This window comes from Pogoniulus pusillus, chromosome Z, assembly GCF_015220805.1.
Source record: "Pogoniulus pusillus isolate bPogPus1 chromosome Z, bPogPus1.pri, whole genome shotgun sequence".
Classification (NCBI taxonomy): Eukaryota; Metazoa; Chordata; class Aves; order Piciformes; family Lybiidae; genus Pogoniulus; species Pogoniulus pusillus.
Window position 1 is genome coordinate 110,374,356 of NC_087309.1, and position 17,712 is coordinate 110,392,067.

A 17,712-nucleotide genomic window follows, 5' to 3' on the forward strand; every position below is an offset into this window, starting at 1 on the left:
CTACCAAAGAACATAGCAGTTTCTGTTACAGTCGTTCTCTGCCTTTGCAAACTTCCACTGGGGTTGCAGCTGATGCCACCAGGGATAATTGAGAATACCTCCTCTGCTGTTAAATCCTTGACTACATTTCCAAAACTCTTCAGCTTGAGAAGCAGACATTCTGGGCAAACTAAACCGTCTCTTCTTTTCTGTGCATTTTCCTCAACAACTGAAGCGCTCCCTGCCATGGAGTCTGTCATCTCATTAGATAGGCTGTTTCCTTCCTACTGAATACTCTTCTGAATTGTGGAGTTATTTCTTTTATCTACAGACATACTTTATCACTGAACCCAAACTACAGTGGAATAATTAGTGTTTTATAGGTGCTACAATAAAATTATTTTTTTCTTCTTTCTCATACCTCACCTTTGTCCGAATTGTTGTCTCTTTGTTTAACCTAAAGTGGTAAAGCCTGAAAACTAAAGCATGTGTCACCATCTGCTAGGAGCAGAAGAGGGAATGAGAGCGAGCCTTGCTCACAGGTGTTGTAATCTCCATTGCAGATTCAGTTTAGGCATGAAAGTGAGAATGCAAAATCACAGAACCTTAGAGGTTGGTAGGGACCTCCAGATATCATCCAGTCCAACCCTCCCCTGCCAAGGAAGAATCCCTTAGGGTAGTTCACATGAGAATGCAACAGTGCAGATTTTGAAAGTCTCCAGAGAAGGAGACTCCACAACCTCTCTGGGCAGCCTGCTCCAGGGCTCTGTCATCCTCAGTGTAAAGAAGTTTCTCCTCCTGTGGAGCTGAAATATTCTCTCTTCCAATTTGTGGCTGCTGCTCCTTGGCTTATTGCTGCTGACCACTGACACTGACCACTAGCACTTGACACTCACCCCTCAGATATTTGTATATGTTGATAAGATCTCTCAGCCTTCTCTTCTCCAGACTAAACATCCCCAGGGCTCTCAGTCTCTCTTCTTTGGGGAGATGCTCAAGTGCCCCAGTCATCCTTGTGGCTCTCTGCTGGACTCCCTCCAGCAGGTCCCTGTCTCTCCTGAGCTGGGGAGCCTGAAACTGGACAGAGTATTCCAGGTGTGGTCTCACTAGGGCAGAGTGGAGGGGAAGAAAAACCTCCCTAGCCCTGCTGGCCATACTTTTCCTGCTGCCTCCCAGGATGCCATTGGTTCTCTTGGCCATAGGGTACATTGCTGTCTCAAAGCAAAACAGAGTCTGTTTCTGCTTTTATTGATATAAACTGACCTTAAAAAGTACTAGGGTGTACAAACTCTTAGGGCAGATATATGTTGCTCTGTGAAGGGGCGTGATAGAGCAGAGCAGCATCAGCATGGAATGGAACTTCCTTCCAGCAGATGTATCTGTGTGTGCCTGATAAATCCTCAGTCTGCAGTCCTCATAGCTGTCAACAGCTTGTCCACTGCTCTCTTGTGATGCTGCTGTGCACTTGACCGGCTTCTGTGATTACTGAGATCTGCATCCACACAGGTACAGATGCTCTGCCAAAAAGCATGCCTAAATATTTGAAGTAACCAGGCTTTACTGGTTAAAGTATCAGATAGCAACATGTAAAATTGAAACCCAGTCTTGTTTTGTTGTGTTCGAAAAGTCTCTGATTGAAGAGGCTAATAGTCTAAAAAACAATTACCTGCCTTTTATTGCTAGACTTTTTTTGCTTCTACAGTAGTTTTGTTCCTACCTTGATACTGCATTGCTGTTCTATTTCATGGATCTTTGTGTTGCACTAGTTAGTTGAATTAATTGAAATAATGTGGTTTTATGAAGCAAAACCACATGGGAACAGATTGATGTGGGTTTCATTGCTGGCTTTTAAAAAAGAAACAGCAAAAGTAGGGATTAGCTAATGAATAGATGTTCTTCTGCTTTTGGGAGTGTGGAGAAGTCAGGGAGAAGATTGGGTGTGTTAAAGCATTGTTTAACTGAATATAATGGTTGGTGTGCTCACGTCACAGCTGTGCTTGTTAGTCTGCCATACTTTGTTCTTTCCCAACCTCAGCTGTCAGTAGCACAGGATAACTACAGAGTGTTGGGGAATTTTGTGCTGTGTGCTAATTAATTTGTTTATCTTTTGTTTATCTTAGTTCTCTGGCAATATCGACAGTGCCCACACAGTGTAAAGCTTTTAACATCTGATTAAAACTTTTGTTTAGATACTTATTCTGCAAAAATGAGAATTTATGTCTTAATTGTGTTAATTCCTCACTGGACTTCTCACTAAAGAGCCTTGAAGTAGCCTTGTGTCATTAGCAAAGTGACTAGAGATTTAGTGTCATAACATACTTAACATAAGGCAGTTCCACAAGATCTCTATTCTTCCTTCCCAAAATGATATCAGGTAGTACTTGAGGTGGGTGTGTCTCCTGCAGTAGCTTGCCTAATGGTAAGGTTAATAATTTAAGGTGGCTTATGCTGCAGTTCTATCCATGAAACAATTCTCACTTGTAACAGGCAGTTGGTAAACCTTGAGTAACTATAATTGTAAATAGTTGTAGGTATGAAACAGTTTTTTATTATTATTAAAGCTTTATGATAATTTTCTTTTGAAGAGATCAGATTGTCTTGCATGCTAAAAACAAATCAGTGGCTCACTTCAGAGGCAGTAACAATTGGGAGCTTCACGTTTCCTTAATTCTTGGCTCTTGCATCTACACAGACAAAAATTTTAGGGAGATGCAAATGAAGAAATAATTCACTTTGGGGTTCCTTCTTGAATCCCAGGGAGTGGATTGTAATTCTGTTTTTGCACAGATGTTACTAGTATCACAGGGAACCTACAAGAAAGCTGGAGAAGGACTTTTTACAAGGATGTGTAGTGATATTATGAGGGATAATGGCTTTAAGCTGGAAGAAGGGAGATTTAGACAGGATACTCAGAAGAAATTCTTTACAGTGAGAATGATGAGAGTCTAGAGCATCCTGGTGGGATGCACCTGTGAGTACTCAGAGCTGGCAGGAGTCATTGCTGGGCTGCTCTCCATTGTCTTTGAAAGGTCCTGGAGGACAGAGCACATGCCTGAGGGCTGGAGGAAAGCTGATGTCACTCTTGTCTTCAGAAAAGGCAAGAAGGAAGGCCCAGGAATTACAGACCAGTCATCCTCACTTCTATATCTGAAAAGATGATGGAGCATCTTATTCTGGGCATCATCTCAGAGCATGTGGAGGAAATGCAGGTTATCATAAGTACTCAGCATGGCTTCACCAAGTTTGACTAATCTGATAGCCTTCCGCAAGTGCATGACTGGATGGGGGAAGGCAGTGGATGTTGTCTACCTTGACTTCAGCAAGACTTTGGACAGTTTCCCACAGCATCCTCCTAAAAGCTTAGGAAATGTGGGTTAGGTGAATGGACAGTGGGATTTGTTGAAAACTGTCTGAAAGATAGCAGTCAGAGGGTTGTGGTCAGTGACAGAGTCTAGCTGGTGGTCTGCTCCAGTGAGAAAATTGGAAGGGCCAAATCCCAGCTAGAAATCAGCCTGGCTTCAGCTGTTAAGGACAAGAAGAAATACTTCTACTGGCAACAAGAGGAGGACTAAAGGGGAAGTGGTGTCTTGTTACTGGATGCAAGGGGGAGCAATAGTGGTCAAGGATGAAAAAATGATGAGGTATTTGATAGCTTTTTTTCCCTCAGTCTTTAGCAGTAAGACCAGTTGTTTGCTGGATATCCATCCCCCTGAACTGGAAGATATGGATGGAGAGCAGAATGAAGCCCCCATAATCCAGGAGGAGATGGTTAGGGAATTGCTGTGCCACTCAGACACACACAGGTTTATGGATGGCATACATTCAAGGTTACCAAGAGAGCTAGTGATGGTGCTCAGTAGACCACTTCCCATCACTTACCAGCAGTCCTGGCTAAATGACTGAGTCCTGGCTGCGGGTGACTGGAAGTAGGCAAATGTGATGGACACCGACAAGAGGGGCCAGAAGGAGGACCTGGGAAGCTACAGACCTATCAATCTGCTGGTGGTGCTGGGGGAAGGTCGTTGAGCAGATTGTCTCGTGTGCCAGCATGTGCAGGACAATCATAGAATCAGCCAGGTTGGGAGAGACCTCCAACATCATCCAGTCCAACCTATCACTCAGCCCTATCCAGTCAACTAGGTCATGACACTAAGTGCCTCATCCAATCTTTTCTTCAAGACCTCCAGGGACAGTGGCTCCACCACCTTAGTGAGGTGATCAGGCTGAGTCATCATGAGTTCATGGAAGGGAAGTCCTGCTTGATAAACCTGGTCTCCTTCTGTGACCGTGTGACCTGCTTAGTGGATGAAGGAGAGGGTGTGGAGATGTTATTTACCTTGATTTTAGAATCAGCATCATGGAGAAACTGACTGCTCCTGGCTTGGGTGGGTAGACACCTTTCTGGGTGAAAAACTGGCTGCATGGCTGGGCCCAAAGAGTGGTGGTGAATGGAGTTAAATGCAGCTGGTGGCAGGTCACAAGTGGTGTTCCCTATAATGTTTATTATATCTATCTGTCTGGTTTAGTTTTCAATATCTTTGTCAGAGATATAAGCAACGTAATTGAAGGCACCCACAGCAAGCTTTCAGATGACAGTAATTTGAAAGGGAGTGTTTGCCTTCTTGAGGGTAGGAATGCTCCACAGAGGGATCTAGAAAGACTAGTGTGATGGGCCAAGGGCAGTTGTATGAGATTGAGCAAGCCAGGTGACAGCTCCTGCACTTGGAAGCCTGTGCAATATTACAGGCTTGGGGCAGAGTGGCTTGAAAGCTGCCTGGCGATAAAGAAAGACCTGAAAATGTTGATCGACAGCTGGCTGAGTATGAGCCAGCAGTGCACCCAGGTGGCTAGGAAGGGCAAGAGCATCCTGGCCTTTATCGGGAATAGTGTGGCAAGCAGGACCAAGGAAGTGATTGTGCCCTTGTCCTGAGTACTGGTGGGACTCTCATCTTGAGTACTGTGTTCAGCTTTAGGGCTCTCAATAGAAGAAGGATGCTGGGGTTCAGTTTCCTTGTTGTTAACTCTCGTGTTCTGTTTCAGTTACGCAAAAGGAGACTTGGACATATCATACATCACTTCCAGAATTGCTGGTATGATAAAGGCTATGTCTATTTTAACAATAATTTCAGATTGTTATAAATATGTGGGAAAACAAATGAGTATTTCACCTCCTGTGCCTTCTGTCTTCAGTGATGTCCTTTCCAGCTGAAGGTGTAGAATCTGCTATCAAAAATAACATAGAAGATGTGCGGTTGTGTCTGGACTCCAAACATCCTGGCCACTATGCTGTGTACAATCTTTCTCCAAGAACATACAGGCCTTCAAGATTCCATAACAGGGTTTGTATAGTTTTTTGTGTTTTTTCAGTAAAAGATCTTTGAACACACTCCTGGGTGATGCCTTCAGTTTTTTTTGTTGTGAAATATGTTGAAGCAGGCTGCTTAATCAAAAAAGATAAGAATAACTAGAAACATAGAATCAGCCAGGTTGGAAGAGACCTCCAAGGTCATCTACTCCAACTTGTCTCCCAGCCCTGTCCAATCAACTAGACCATGGCACTAAGTGCCTCATCCAGGCTTTTTTTGGACACCTCCAGGGACGGCCCCTGGGCAGCCCATTCCAATGCCAGTCACTCTCTCTGTGAAGAACTTCCTCCTAACATCCAGCCTATACCTCCCCCAGCACAACTTGAGACTGTGTCCCCTTGTTCTGTTGTTGGTTGCCTGGCAGAAGAGACCAAACCCCACATGGCTACAACCTCCTTTCAGGTAGTTGTAGAGAGCAATGAGGTCTCCCCTGAGCCTTCTCTTCTCCAGGCTAAACAACCTCAGCTTCTTCATTCTCTCCTCACAGGGCTTGTATTTAAGGCCTCTCACCAGCTAGACTAGACTTCAGTGCTTTCTCCTAAGTCTACTTAATTTGTCCTTTTAAGTAGCTCAACAGTGGAGACTGTTACTGTTTTGTGAGTTGTCTAGTGCTGGCCATGTTAGGCCTTGCCTACACAGCTTGTGGTTACTATGCTCCTTCTCCCGTAACACTGGCTGCTCAGAGGAGAATCTAGAAGCATTATTTGATACAGGAAACTCTTTTTGGGCCTTATTCTGCAGACATCCTTAATACTACTGTAGTTATCCAAGTCAAGTTTAATGTAGCTAGTCCTTGTCATCCTTGTCACTTCCTTTTTGTTTCCTTGTAAAAATGTAAGCAAGAAGAAGTATTGTGACACCTGAGTATGTGATTACTGCCTCTTTGGGTGGAACAAATCAACTTCTTTATCTCGGGTTCAGTGTAAGGTTTAGGCAGAAGCTATTCAGTGTGGATTGCAAAGCTTAATTGTGCAGGAAGCTTGCATGGTTATTTGGGGCAGTTACTGCCAAGTCTTCAGCAATGCACTTCTGCACTGTGTTGTTGGAGAGCCCACTGGAGCTAATGTAGTGCACTGGTTCATTCCTCTCCCCTACAAAGCTGTCAGTCTGTGCTTATGGAACTATAAATCTGGGACCAGGAAGTTGTTCATCCTTGGCATTGGTTCTTGGTTATGCAAGTCCGAGATGTTTATTCAGTGATATTCCAAATGTGCCGGTACTGTGAATGGTAGTATGAGCACAGTGAAACCTTCTAGTGATCTGTAACTCTTCTGGTCTGCATTTATCTTTTTGACATTCATTTTTGTCTTACGAACTTCATTTTATTGGGATGTAATCATGAATCATAACTTAAAGCATTGTAGTTTCCTGTCCACTTTATTGACTGGAAGGATTCAGGAAGTCTATCATCATCTTATGTTTAGAAACAAACAAAAGAAAAGGCAGGTGCTGTACTTGGAAAATAAACTCTTTCAATGTATTGGTGACATTTTCTCTGTCCATCTATGAAATCTATATGCATAATGAGCCATACCTATTGGATTAACTTCTTTATTGAGTGCTGGATTGCAGCAGCCACATAGGAAGTAAAGGAAACTTAGTTTTTCTTTACTACATGAAAAAGACTGTGATGGCAAAAGCCTTGAAGTTGTTCAGAGGAAAACTTATCTAAAAGTCTTAATTCTGACACTTTTGCATAGTAGGTATTCATGAAATGATACATTCTTGATGTCTTGCTGTATGCCCTCTGTCTGGAATGTCATAAATTTCTTTTAGTTCTCAAAGTTAATGGTAGTTTTGAAGTCACCTCTGCTAGTTTTGGGTCCTATTAGGAGTAGTTTGCTCAGTCTCCCATCATTCTGCTAATGATCAGAATATTCTGAGCTTAAAACATAACCAAAGGAAAAGAGGGTGGTGTTGTATGGCATATGTCTTGTAACAAAACTAGTGTTTCATCCAGGAAGTAAATGGTAAATCAAATGAAAGTCAATTATTTTTGCTTCTTGAATACACCTGCTTTTCTAGGCTGTTGTGGTGCTTTGAGGCCAATTGGAATATTTTAATGAGAGAAATTAGATCACTGGTTGTGAAAAGAAAACGATGAATTAATTGGTTTGCTGAGAGGGCTAAAAAGTCAAAATATAAACAGTTTGTCCCCCTCTGGTCTGTGATGTAGCTCCTATTCACTTTGTCTTTGTTCTGCTTTAATATCTCTCCATAATCTTGGTTAAGAGAAAACAATATAGGCTTTGCTGGTTGTTCTGTTTGTCTGGGAAAGTAGAGAGAGAAAGAGAGGGTACTTTCAGTCCCATCTCAAGAGAGATGTTGAAATATTGGAACGTGTCCAAAGGAGAGTGAAGAGGCTGATGAGGGGCCTGGAGCACAGCCCTGTGAGGAGAGGCTGGGGGTGTGCAGCCTGGAGAAGAGGAGGCTTGGAGGAGACCTCATTGCTGTCTACAACTACCTGAAGGGGGACTGTAGCCAGGTGGGGGTTGATCTCTTCTGCCAGGCAACCAGCAACAGAGCAAGGGGACACAGTCTCAAGTTGTGCCAGGGGAGGTCTAGGCTGGATGTTAGGAGGAAGTTGTTGCCAGAGAGAATGATTGGCATGGGAATGGGCTGCCCAGGGAGTCACCATCCCTGGAGGTGTTCAAAGAAAGACTGGAATGAGGCACTTAGTGCTGTGGTGTGGTTGATTGTCTAGGGCTGGATGCTAGGTTGGACTTGATGATCTTGGAAGTGTCTTCCAACCTGGTTCATTCTCTAATTCTCTGGAGGGACCCAAAGAGATCAAGTCCAACTCCCTGCCAGAGCAGGACCATAGAATTGGACTCAGTCACACAGGAACACATGCAGACAGGCTCTTTCTCCAGAAAAGGAGACTCCACAACCTCTTCAGGGAGCCTATGCCAGTGCTCTGTGACACTTACAGAAAGAAGTTCCCTATTGTGTTGAGGTGGAACCTCCTGTGCTGCAGCTTCCATCCATTGCTTCTTGTGCTATCCCAGGGAGCAGGTGAGCAGAGCCTGTCCACCCAACCTCCAGTCCTCAGATATTTATAAACATCACATCCCCTCTCAGCCTTCTCCAGACTAAGCAGTTACAGGTCCCTCAACCTCTACTTATCAGTCAGTGTTCCAGTCACCTAATCATCCTTGTAGCCCTCTGCTGGACTCTGTCAAGCAGATCCATGTCCCTCTTAAACTAGATGTAAATATTTTGTGTATATGCTTTTGTATTGAACTTTGCTGTAAATACAGCTTTGTCTTACTTCCATGCCATCTGAGCTTGTCTGATAAATTTCAATAGTGTGTGTGTGTAGGGATAGTTCCTAATCCTCCACAGCTGTCTCTAGTTTGTAGCTGTAATGTTGCAGTATTCCCTTACTGCCTTTGTAGTAGTTGAGATGTACTGAAGCCCACATTTGTATTCCTGTTCGCCACAAGATTCAGCCTTTCAGGTTTTGCTGTTCAGTGGTGATGTGCAGCCAACTGTCACTAACAAAATAACAATTGATTTATATCTCAGAATGACTTTTTTTGAGACTTCTCTATCTCTGTATAACTTTTTAAATTAAAAATACTAGAATGCAACAAAGAGCTATACAAAACAGTGTCTTACAGTACAAAAAATTATCTGAGAATTTTTGGTGATAATTCTATGATCTAATTGAGAATTTTTGGTGATACTTGGTCAGTTCAGGTAATTCAGTTAGTCACCTTTGAACTCTTACATGAGCAAGAGAACGTATTACTGTAGCAAGACTTGGTCTTTCACATAGATAGCAATTTTGACCTGTGGATACTTGTAGTGCAATAGACTACAGACAGGGCTGGAGTTCTGTTGTACTTCATCCTATAAGGTGGTGTTGATGCTGTGAGACTGCTTTTCTTCAGCGTCTTGCTTAATTTCTGCAGGAAGGTGACACTGAAGTATAGAACTTTCTCTTATATATATATAATGTATACACAGATATGTATATATGTTATATATATGTGTGTGTATATCTATGTGTGTATATATAAGTATAAAAAATTGTGTGCATGTGTCTGTATATGTACATGTGTGCAAGCGTGTGTGTATATGTATGTGTGTATATACACTTGCGTGCATGTGAGTGCGTGATCATGAGCGTGTGTGTGTATATATATGCGTGTGTATATGCATGTGTGTGTGGGTGCATGTGTGTGCATGAGGTTGTGTACATGAGCATGTGTATATATACAAGTGTGTGTGTGTGTTAGCACGTGCATGTGTATATATAGTTTGGACTTAATGATCTTGAAGGTCTTTTCCAACCTGGTTAATTCTGTGATTCTGTGAGAGTGTGTGTGTTAGCATGTGATAGATTGGGCTGGATGGTCTTGGAGGTCTCTTCCAACTTGGTTGATTCTATGATTCTATGTGCTTGTGTATATATATGTGTGTGTATATACGTGTGTGTGTGTGTGTGTGTGCATGAGAATGTGTGTGTTAGCATGTGCATGTGTATATACATGTGTGTGCATGTGCGTGCACAAGAGTGTGCATGTGTGTGCATGAGAGTGTGCACGAGCATGTGCATATGGGTGCATGTATGTGCACAAGAGTGTGCATGAGCATGTGCATGTGTGCATACATGTGGGAGTGTGTGTGTGCACACGAGTGTGTGCGTTAGCATGTGTGTGTATTGTATATATGTGGGTGTGTGTGTGCACGCGAGTGTGTGCGTTAGCATGTGCGTGTATTGTATATACATGTGGGGGGGTGTGCATGCGAGTGTGTGCGTTAGCATGTGCATATACGCGTGGGGGTGTGTGTCTGCATGCGAGTGTGTGCGTTAGCATGCGTGTGTATTGTATATATGTGTTGGTGTGTGCACGCGAGTGTGTGCGTTAGCATGTGCATATACGCGTGGGGGTGTGTGTCTGCATGTGAGTGTGTGTGTTAGCATGCGCGTGTATTGTATATATGTGTGGGTGTGTGCACGCGAGTGTGTGCGTTAACATGTGCATATACGCGTGGGGGTGTGTGTCTGCATGTGAGTGTGTGTGTTAGCATGCGCGTGTATTGTATATATGTGTGGGTGTGTGCACGCGAGTGTGTGCGTTAACATGTGCATATACGCGTGGGGGTGTGTGTCTGCATGTGAGTGTGTGTGTTAGCATGCGCGTGTATTGTATATATGTGTGGGTGTGTGCACGCGAGTGTGTGCGTTAACATGTGCATATACGCGTGGGGGTGTGTCTGCATGCAAGTGCGTTAGCATGTGCGTGTATATATATGTGGGTGTGTGCACGCGAGTGTGTGCACTAGCATGTGCGTGTACTGTACGTGTGGGTTTGTGTGCACATGAGTTTGTGTGTTAGCATGTGAATATACATGTGGGTGTGTGTGTGCATGTGACTGTGTGCATTAGCATGTGCGTGTGTATATACATGTGGGGGTGTGTGCATGCGAGTGTGTGTGATAGCATATGCGTGTACTGTATCTACGTGTGGGTGTGTGTGCACGTGAGTGTGTGTGTTAGCATGTGCATATACATGTGGGTGTGCGTGTGCATGTGAGTGTGTGTTAGCATGTGCTTGTGTATGTACGTGTGGGTGTGTGTGTGCACACGAGTGTGTGCGTTAGCATGTGCGTGTGTTGTATATATGTGTGGGTGCGAGAGTGTGTGTGCATGAGCATGTGCGTGTATATCTATGTGTGGGTGTGTGTACACGTGTGTGTGCACGTGCTTGTGTGTGTGCATGAATGTATATACACGTGTGTATGTACACATGTGTGTGCATATGTGCATGTGTGCGCGCATGTGTATATATACATGTGTGCGTGAGTGGGCGTGTGTGTCCACATGCACGTATGTGTGTAGGTGTGTGTGTGCATATTACTACGCTGTGCAAGTGTATGGTACTGTGCAGTCTCGTTTCTCACCTCTGACTCTCTCGTTCCAGGTCTCCGAGTGTGGCTGGCCAGCAAGACGAGCACCGAATCTTCAGAATCTGTATAGCATATGCAAGAATATGCATTCATGGCTGAAACAGGACCAGAAAAACGTCTGCATTGTGCACTGCCTTGTAAGGAATTTGGTTCTAAGTCTGAAGCACTTTGCTCGATCCAGCCTTAAATTGTGAATAAGGATGCTTAGTAGCCACTCAGTTTGTGAATATAACTCTTTTTGTTTTCTTCTGTGAGGCCTGCTATGTCTTTAGGAAAGTTACTTGCACAGATTTGTTCCTTAAGAATATTAGTGGGGTAATGTAAGCCTTGTTTACTTGCACGCTGCATGGAAGGCAGCACATAGGAGGGACTAGGGCAGAGTAAGAAAGATTGCTGTCTGCTATTTCAGTGTTTGCACAGGATTTTTTCATGTTTTCTGGGTGCACACTGCATTTTCCTCTACAGTCCATTTAGAATGTAATCAGTATCTGCAGAATTGCAGCAACTGGCTATGAGGCTTTTGATGGAAGCTACTTTTGCTGGCAGCAGATGGCTGTGTAACTTCCGTTGTTCTCTAATGCAGCATTAACCTTGATGTGACTCCCCCCAGAAGCAATAAAACTCTTGATAAAGAGCCATCTCAGGTCAAACATGGTGGGGAAAATGAGTTCTAGGAGTATTTACTGTGGTCAAGGTTTGAAAACGTGAGGTTACTGTTATGTTTGTGTAAAAGAATAGGAAATTTTGGCATTCTTATTTTCCTGCACAGTAAAAAGAGGAATGTGACTGTTAAAATGCTTCTGATGCTGCTGGAAAGCATTCAAACCCAGTCCATTTCTAGGACCTTGTACTCTGTATGGAATATGACTGTCAAAGTCTAAAGAGGGCTTCTCTGTGTGCTTCTTTGAGCAGAACTTTGCAAGGAAAATAGTAAGTTAATGTCAGCTCTTAAATGCTAATTGGGTTTTCAATGTTCCTGTGAGATAGTAATCTAGTTCTGTGTTAGGGATAGTTAATAGTATCTCAGGGTCATGTGACTGCTGGACAAGTAGGTAAGAAGCTGTGTGGTGAATCTGCACCAGTTTTTGTAATGTCTTTTCACACAGTATCACAGTATCATCAGGGTTGGAAGAGACCTCACAGATCATCAAGTCCAACCCTTTACCACAGAGCTCAAGGCCAGACCATGGCACCAAGTGCCACGTCTAATCTTGCCTTGAACAGCCCCAGGGACGGCGACTCCACCACCTCCCCGGGCAGCCCATTCCAGTGTCCAATGACTCTCTCAGTGAAGAACTTTCTCCTCACCTCAAGCCTAAATTTCCCCTGGAGCAGCCTGAGGCTGTGTCCTCTTGTTCTGGTGCTGGCCACCTGAGAGAAGAGAGCAACCTCCTCCTGGCTACAACCACCCCTCAGGTAGCTGTAGACAGCAATAAGGTCACCCCTGAGCCTCCTCTTCTACCTGAGGACATTGTATTTTTGTAACCAAGATCCATTTACCTTGTTCAAACAGACAAGTTAAAAATCTTACTGTCTCGTCTCTGTATGGGAGGTTTTTTGCACCCATTCTGCAACTTAAACTTCCTTCTCAAGTGCAAGGTTCTGTAATTTACATTTCATTACTAATTAATAAGATAATCTTTGAATGCTGTATTTCTGGTTGTAAAATATCCCTTAAAGCCATGTAATGTCGCTTCATGACAGTTGCAGAGGGTTTCCTATGCCTTGCTTGCTGGCTTCTTAGTACAGTGATTTTTGTCCACTAGGTGTAGTGCTTTAATTAGAAGTGGTTTTGTTATTTCAGTGTACATAGGCTACTACTTGTCATGCTGATCACTACTGTTTCATTCTTCCCATGGATTCATTAATGTTTTGTACAAAGTGTAGGCTTCTCGGAGTAGAGACCATGTTTTTGTTCCATCTCTGTGAAATTTTAAGTGAAAGGCAAAGTTCAGCTTGTAGAATCATAGACCAAGTTAGTTTACTGGCTTCTGGAAGTTGGTAGATTTGCTGGTCTCACAAGAAGCAATGCTGATTTACTGAACTGCTCTTTAAAGATCTGGTCTTACAGTGCTGGCAGACCTGCTTTTGGTTCATCTAAAGTGATAGCCAGAATAGAAGCCTGGCTTTGAAGTGAGTGTTTGTTTAAAACAAGTAGAGGAAAACCACTTCCTCCTTCCCTGCTTCTACACTCATACTAGATGACTTGAGAAAGACAAAATCTGTTCCATGCTGCTAGCATGCTAGCAGAAAAAGTTGAGAGATGATTCTGTCAACCATTCTCCTTCAAATCTTCAGTGTTTCATAATGTGGGGATCAATCTGGGATGTAATAGGTGTGGTCCTTGCTGAAAGAAGGTCAGTGTTGTAATTTCTTTTTCTTAGTTTTATGGCAGGCTGTTACTTCATGTGATTTTAGTCAGAAGACTATAAAGAGTTTAGTGTGGCTTAGATCTTCGGAGTCCTAGGACTTCTCTTATAGTAGAAGTCTATGGTTAAGCCAAAGGTAGCGCTGAACTGGAGTTTCAAGTAGAAGCCAGGAAACAAATTTACAATGGTGTTGGTGATACTGAGATAAATAAGCATCAACTGAAATTTTTGGAGAGTGTTAAGCTAAAACAATTATTTAAGCTAAAGCAATTACTGGTGTTTGAGCAACCAGATAGCATGCAATATATCGTGTGTTGTGGGGAAATAAATGAAAACATTTTGTGTTCCCATACAAACTTTGTGCCTCATAACTCCACTGGGACCTTGGACTTCCTCAGATTAAATGTGGAGATGGCATGTTATTCAGTAACTTCTGTAAGGCTTTTTGCACTAGCCTTTAATAACAGAGTTTGTTGTTTCCTTTTGTTTTTTTGTAGGATGGAAGAGCAGCATCTGCTGTTGTTGTTTGTTCTTTTCTGTGTTTCTGTCGGCTCTTCACTACTGCTGAAGCTGCAGTTTATATGTTCAGTATGAAACGCTGTCCTCCTGGCATTTGGCCTTCTCATAAGAGGTACTGTATCAGGGTACAGTTGAAGCAAGCAGTTGCAATTGTGAATGTGTTCAGTATTTTTACAAGGTAGTCTTTTAGGAAGATAAAGCATCTGTGTTCAAACAGCAAAATAATTGGAAATACGGATGTGTCATCTGTAGGGGAAGTAGTTCTGAATTTTGTGAGCCTTCAAGTTACTCAGGGTGTTCTTAAAAGTGGATCAAGCGTGATGCATACTGGAGAAACATTAGAAAGGAAATCACAGGATGTTACGAGTTGGAAGAGACCTCCATAGATCATCAAGTCCAACCCAATTAGCCTCAAACCACCAGTGCACCCTGCTAGAGGATAATATAATCTAGCTCAGGTCACACAGGAGCATATCCAGACAGGTCTTGAAAGTCTCCACAGAAGGAGACTCCACAGCCTCTGTGGGCAGCCTGTGCCAGTGCTCTGTGACCCTTACAGTAAAGAAGCTCTTCCTCTTCCTCCACTGAGGTGGATCTTCCTGTGCTGCAGTTTACATCCCTTGCCCCTTGTCAATCACAGGGTGCGAGTGAGAAAAGTTTGTCCCTTCCCTCTTGACTTCATCCTTAGATATTTATGAACATTGATTGGATCCCCTCTCAGTCTTCTCTCCAGACTAACCAGCCTTTCCTCCTAAGGCAGTGCCTTGTCCTGTAATCATCCTCATAGCCCTCCATTGGACTGTCTCAAGTAGATCCCTGTCCCTCTTGAACTCGGGAGGTCAGAACTAGAGGCAGTATTCTAGGTGGGGCTTCATGCAGAGCAAAAGGGGAGGAGAACTTACACAGTCTCGAGTTGTGCTGTGGGAAGTATAGGCTGGATGTTAGGGGGAAGTTCTTCACAGAGAGAGTGATTTGCCATTGGAATGGGCTGCTCAGGGAGGTGGTGGAGTTGCTGTTCCTGGAGGTATTCAAGAAAAGGCTGGATGAGGCACTTAGCACCATGGTCTAGTTGATTGGTTAGGGCTGGGTGCTAGTTTGGACTGGATAATCTTGGAGATCTCTTCAACCTGGTTGATTCTATGATTCTAAGGAGTGCATGCAGAGGTGGTTTCCATATGCTTTGACAAATGTTTTGGAGCATTATTTGAGTTAATTTGTCAGGCCTTATAACAAAGTCTCAGTGGCAAGTGAAACTGGTATTAAGGTTGTTCCTTACAGGAAGGATTAGATTTAGAAAGGTGAGAAGTAAGGATTAGTTAAGTATAAATGGCAGATTATGCTGTTTACAGATTTACTGTGAGTATATTTAATGGGTCATGTACAAGGTAACTTATATTAATGAGGATAAATTTAAAGCCATTAGGAAGCTTTGAGTTACTACTACTGCTGTGCAGCTTTGATTCCTTTATATGTAAGATACAAATCCAGACAGTTCTCTTAGGTTGGTGTTTTAAGGCCTTTGGAAAGAGTGTCTTTTACAAGGGAATATGTGCAAATCTGCTAACCTCATGTTATGTCTGGAGAGGTCTGGAAGGTGGTATGCAGGTGCAGATGAGGCAGGGCTGTATTCAATTTTCTGGGCAGTCTATTTTTTGTAATTTTTGATGCAGCCATCAGGCTTTCATACAGAAACTCTGGGTTTTTTCCTTAAATTGAGAGGCTGGCTGAGATCATAAATATATCTCCACATTCTTGTATTCATTTCCTTTTGTGAAATTTAGATTGAAAATCTATTTGCTGGAATTCCTCTTAGGTGCTTCTTGGTGTTCTGCTGTTTATTGTTTGTCCCTGCTCAGTGGCTGCCTCTTAACAGAAGTGGTTCACCTGTGTCTTCACTTGGTTTTGAATTTGGTTCTCTGGCTAAATGAGTGCCTTTTGATTTTGACAGATACATTGAATACATGTGTGACATGATGGCTGAAGAACCCATTATTCCTCACAGCAAGCCCATCCTTGTCAGATCCATCATCATGACTCCAGTTCCTCTCTTCAGCAAGCAGCGTAATGGCTGCAGGCCTTTTTGTGAAGTATATGTGGGGGATGAGAGAGTAACCACTACCTCCCAGGAGTATGACAAAATGAAGTAAGTACAGGTTATAATTATGTTTTTCTAGACAGACTTAGATACCAAGCTCTTACTGTGAGGAGAAACTTCTTTAACATATAGAACAGTTTATGTGTCCTTTTGTAGCTGGTCTTGAATCCTGGGGGGAACAGACAGTGTGGTGTCAATAGCAGATAGTGCTGGGCATTGGAAGGCAGAGGTGAGCAAGACCCTCCATGGTGTACATGTACTGAACTGAGCATCATGTCTCAGTCATGAAAACTGTATGGATCCTCTGGGCAGTTTCTGTGAGAGGAGTCCTTGTTAGCCCCTGTGCAGTTCTTGTGTCTGCTATTGTAATGCAGCACAGGAGCTGCTAGTGGTACTAGCAGTACAAGGTATAAGTAGTCACAGACATGAGAGAACTCCAGAGTTGTTCTGACTTTCCCATAAATCCAAGCCCTGTAAGGAGTTTAGTGACTTTGAAGAGAACAGGAACAGAAACAGCTGTAGTGTGTTACTGTAACAGGTTCCCCTCTTTCTCTCTCCCATTGTCCATCAGAGGAAGTCCTGACATATCACAACATTACCTCTCTGCACCATTCTTAGGAACAGTTTTCTTCACATTATCCTGTCCTTACATTTCCCAGCAGCTCTTTGAAGACATATTTCTCTCATACTTCATTTGAGAACTGTGGGTCTAAATATGTCGGTTGCTCTGCTGTAGGCAACATTTAATCTTATTACTTCTAGAGCAGCTTCTGTTTTAATCATCTAGAGCTAATACCTTCTCCATAATAAGAACTCAAAGAAGATTCTTGTGGGTTGATATTGAAGGCCTTGGAGAAACCAAATTAAATATAAAGTAATACACTTCTTTTTGTTTGGGAAGGAAAAAAAACAATAACCAACTGTCACGATTTTTTCTCCAGGGAGTTTAAAATTGAAGATGGGAAAGCAGTAATTCCACTGGGTATTACAGTCCAGGGAGATGTTCTCATCGTGATTTATCATGCCAGGTCAACACTAGGAGGCCGACTACAAGCCAAGGTAGTAATTAACAGCCAGTGTGGGGGATTTGACTTTTCATGTTGCAGTTTCCGTGCTCATGCCTTTGATCTTGTTCAGTACATGGCTTTGTTTGCTATTCTTTGTTCAAAGAAACGTGAAGCTTTTGTGTGCTTGGGAGCTTTACAGTGAGGGTGGTGAAACACTGCACAGGTTACACAGGGAGGTTGTGGTTGCTCCCTGCCTGGAGGTGTTCAAGGCCAGATTGGATGAGGCCTTGAGCGACCTGTTCTAGTGGGAGGTGTCCTTGCCTATGGTAAGGTGTTGAACTGGGTGATCTTTGAGGTCCTTAGCAACCTAAACTATTCTGTGATTCTATGATACTATGACCTTTCTGTGTTTCAGCCTCACACTTGCTGATAGGTTTTATATTCCATGTACCTGTGGG

The 17,712-nt window shown here is 43.1% G+C and overlaps 1 protein-coding gene across 2 annotated transcripts in view; it reads left to right on the forward strand.

Moving 5' to 3' along the window:
• GAK (cyclin G associated kinase) overlaps positions 1 to 17,712 on the forward strand; it is a 92,952-nt gene that overhangs the window by 40,845 nt on the left and 34,395 nt on the right. For both annotated transcript variants that reach the window (XM_064176354.1, XM_064176353.1), the window contains 6 exons: positions 5,020 to 5,069; positions 5,170 to 5,318; positions 11,279 to 11,401; positions 14,131 to 14,264; positions 16,101 to 16,295; positions 17,189 to 17,306. In XM_064176354.1, coding sequence (XP_064032424.1) covers positions 5,020 to 5,069; positions 5,170 to 5,318; positions 11,279 to 11,401; positions 14,131 to 14,264; positions 16,101 to 16,295; positions 17,189 to 17,306 — 769 coding nt within the window. The remainder of the gene's footprint in view (positions 1 to 5,019; positions 5,070 to 5,169; positions 5,319 to 11,278; positions 11,402 to 14,130; positions 14,265 to 16,100; positions 16,296 to 17,188; positions 17,307 to 17,712) is intronic.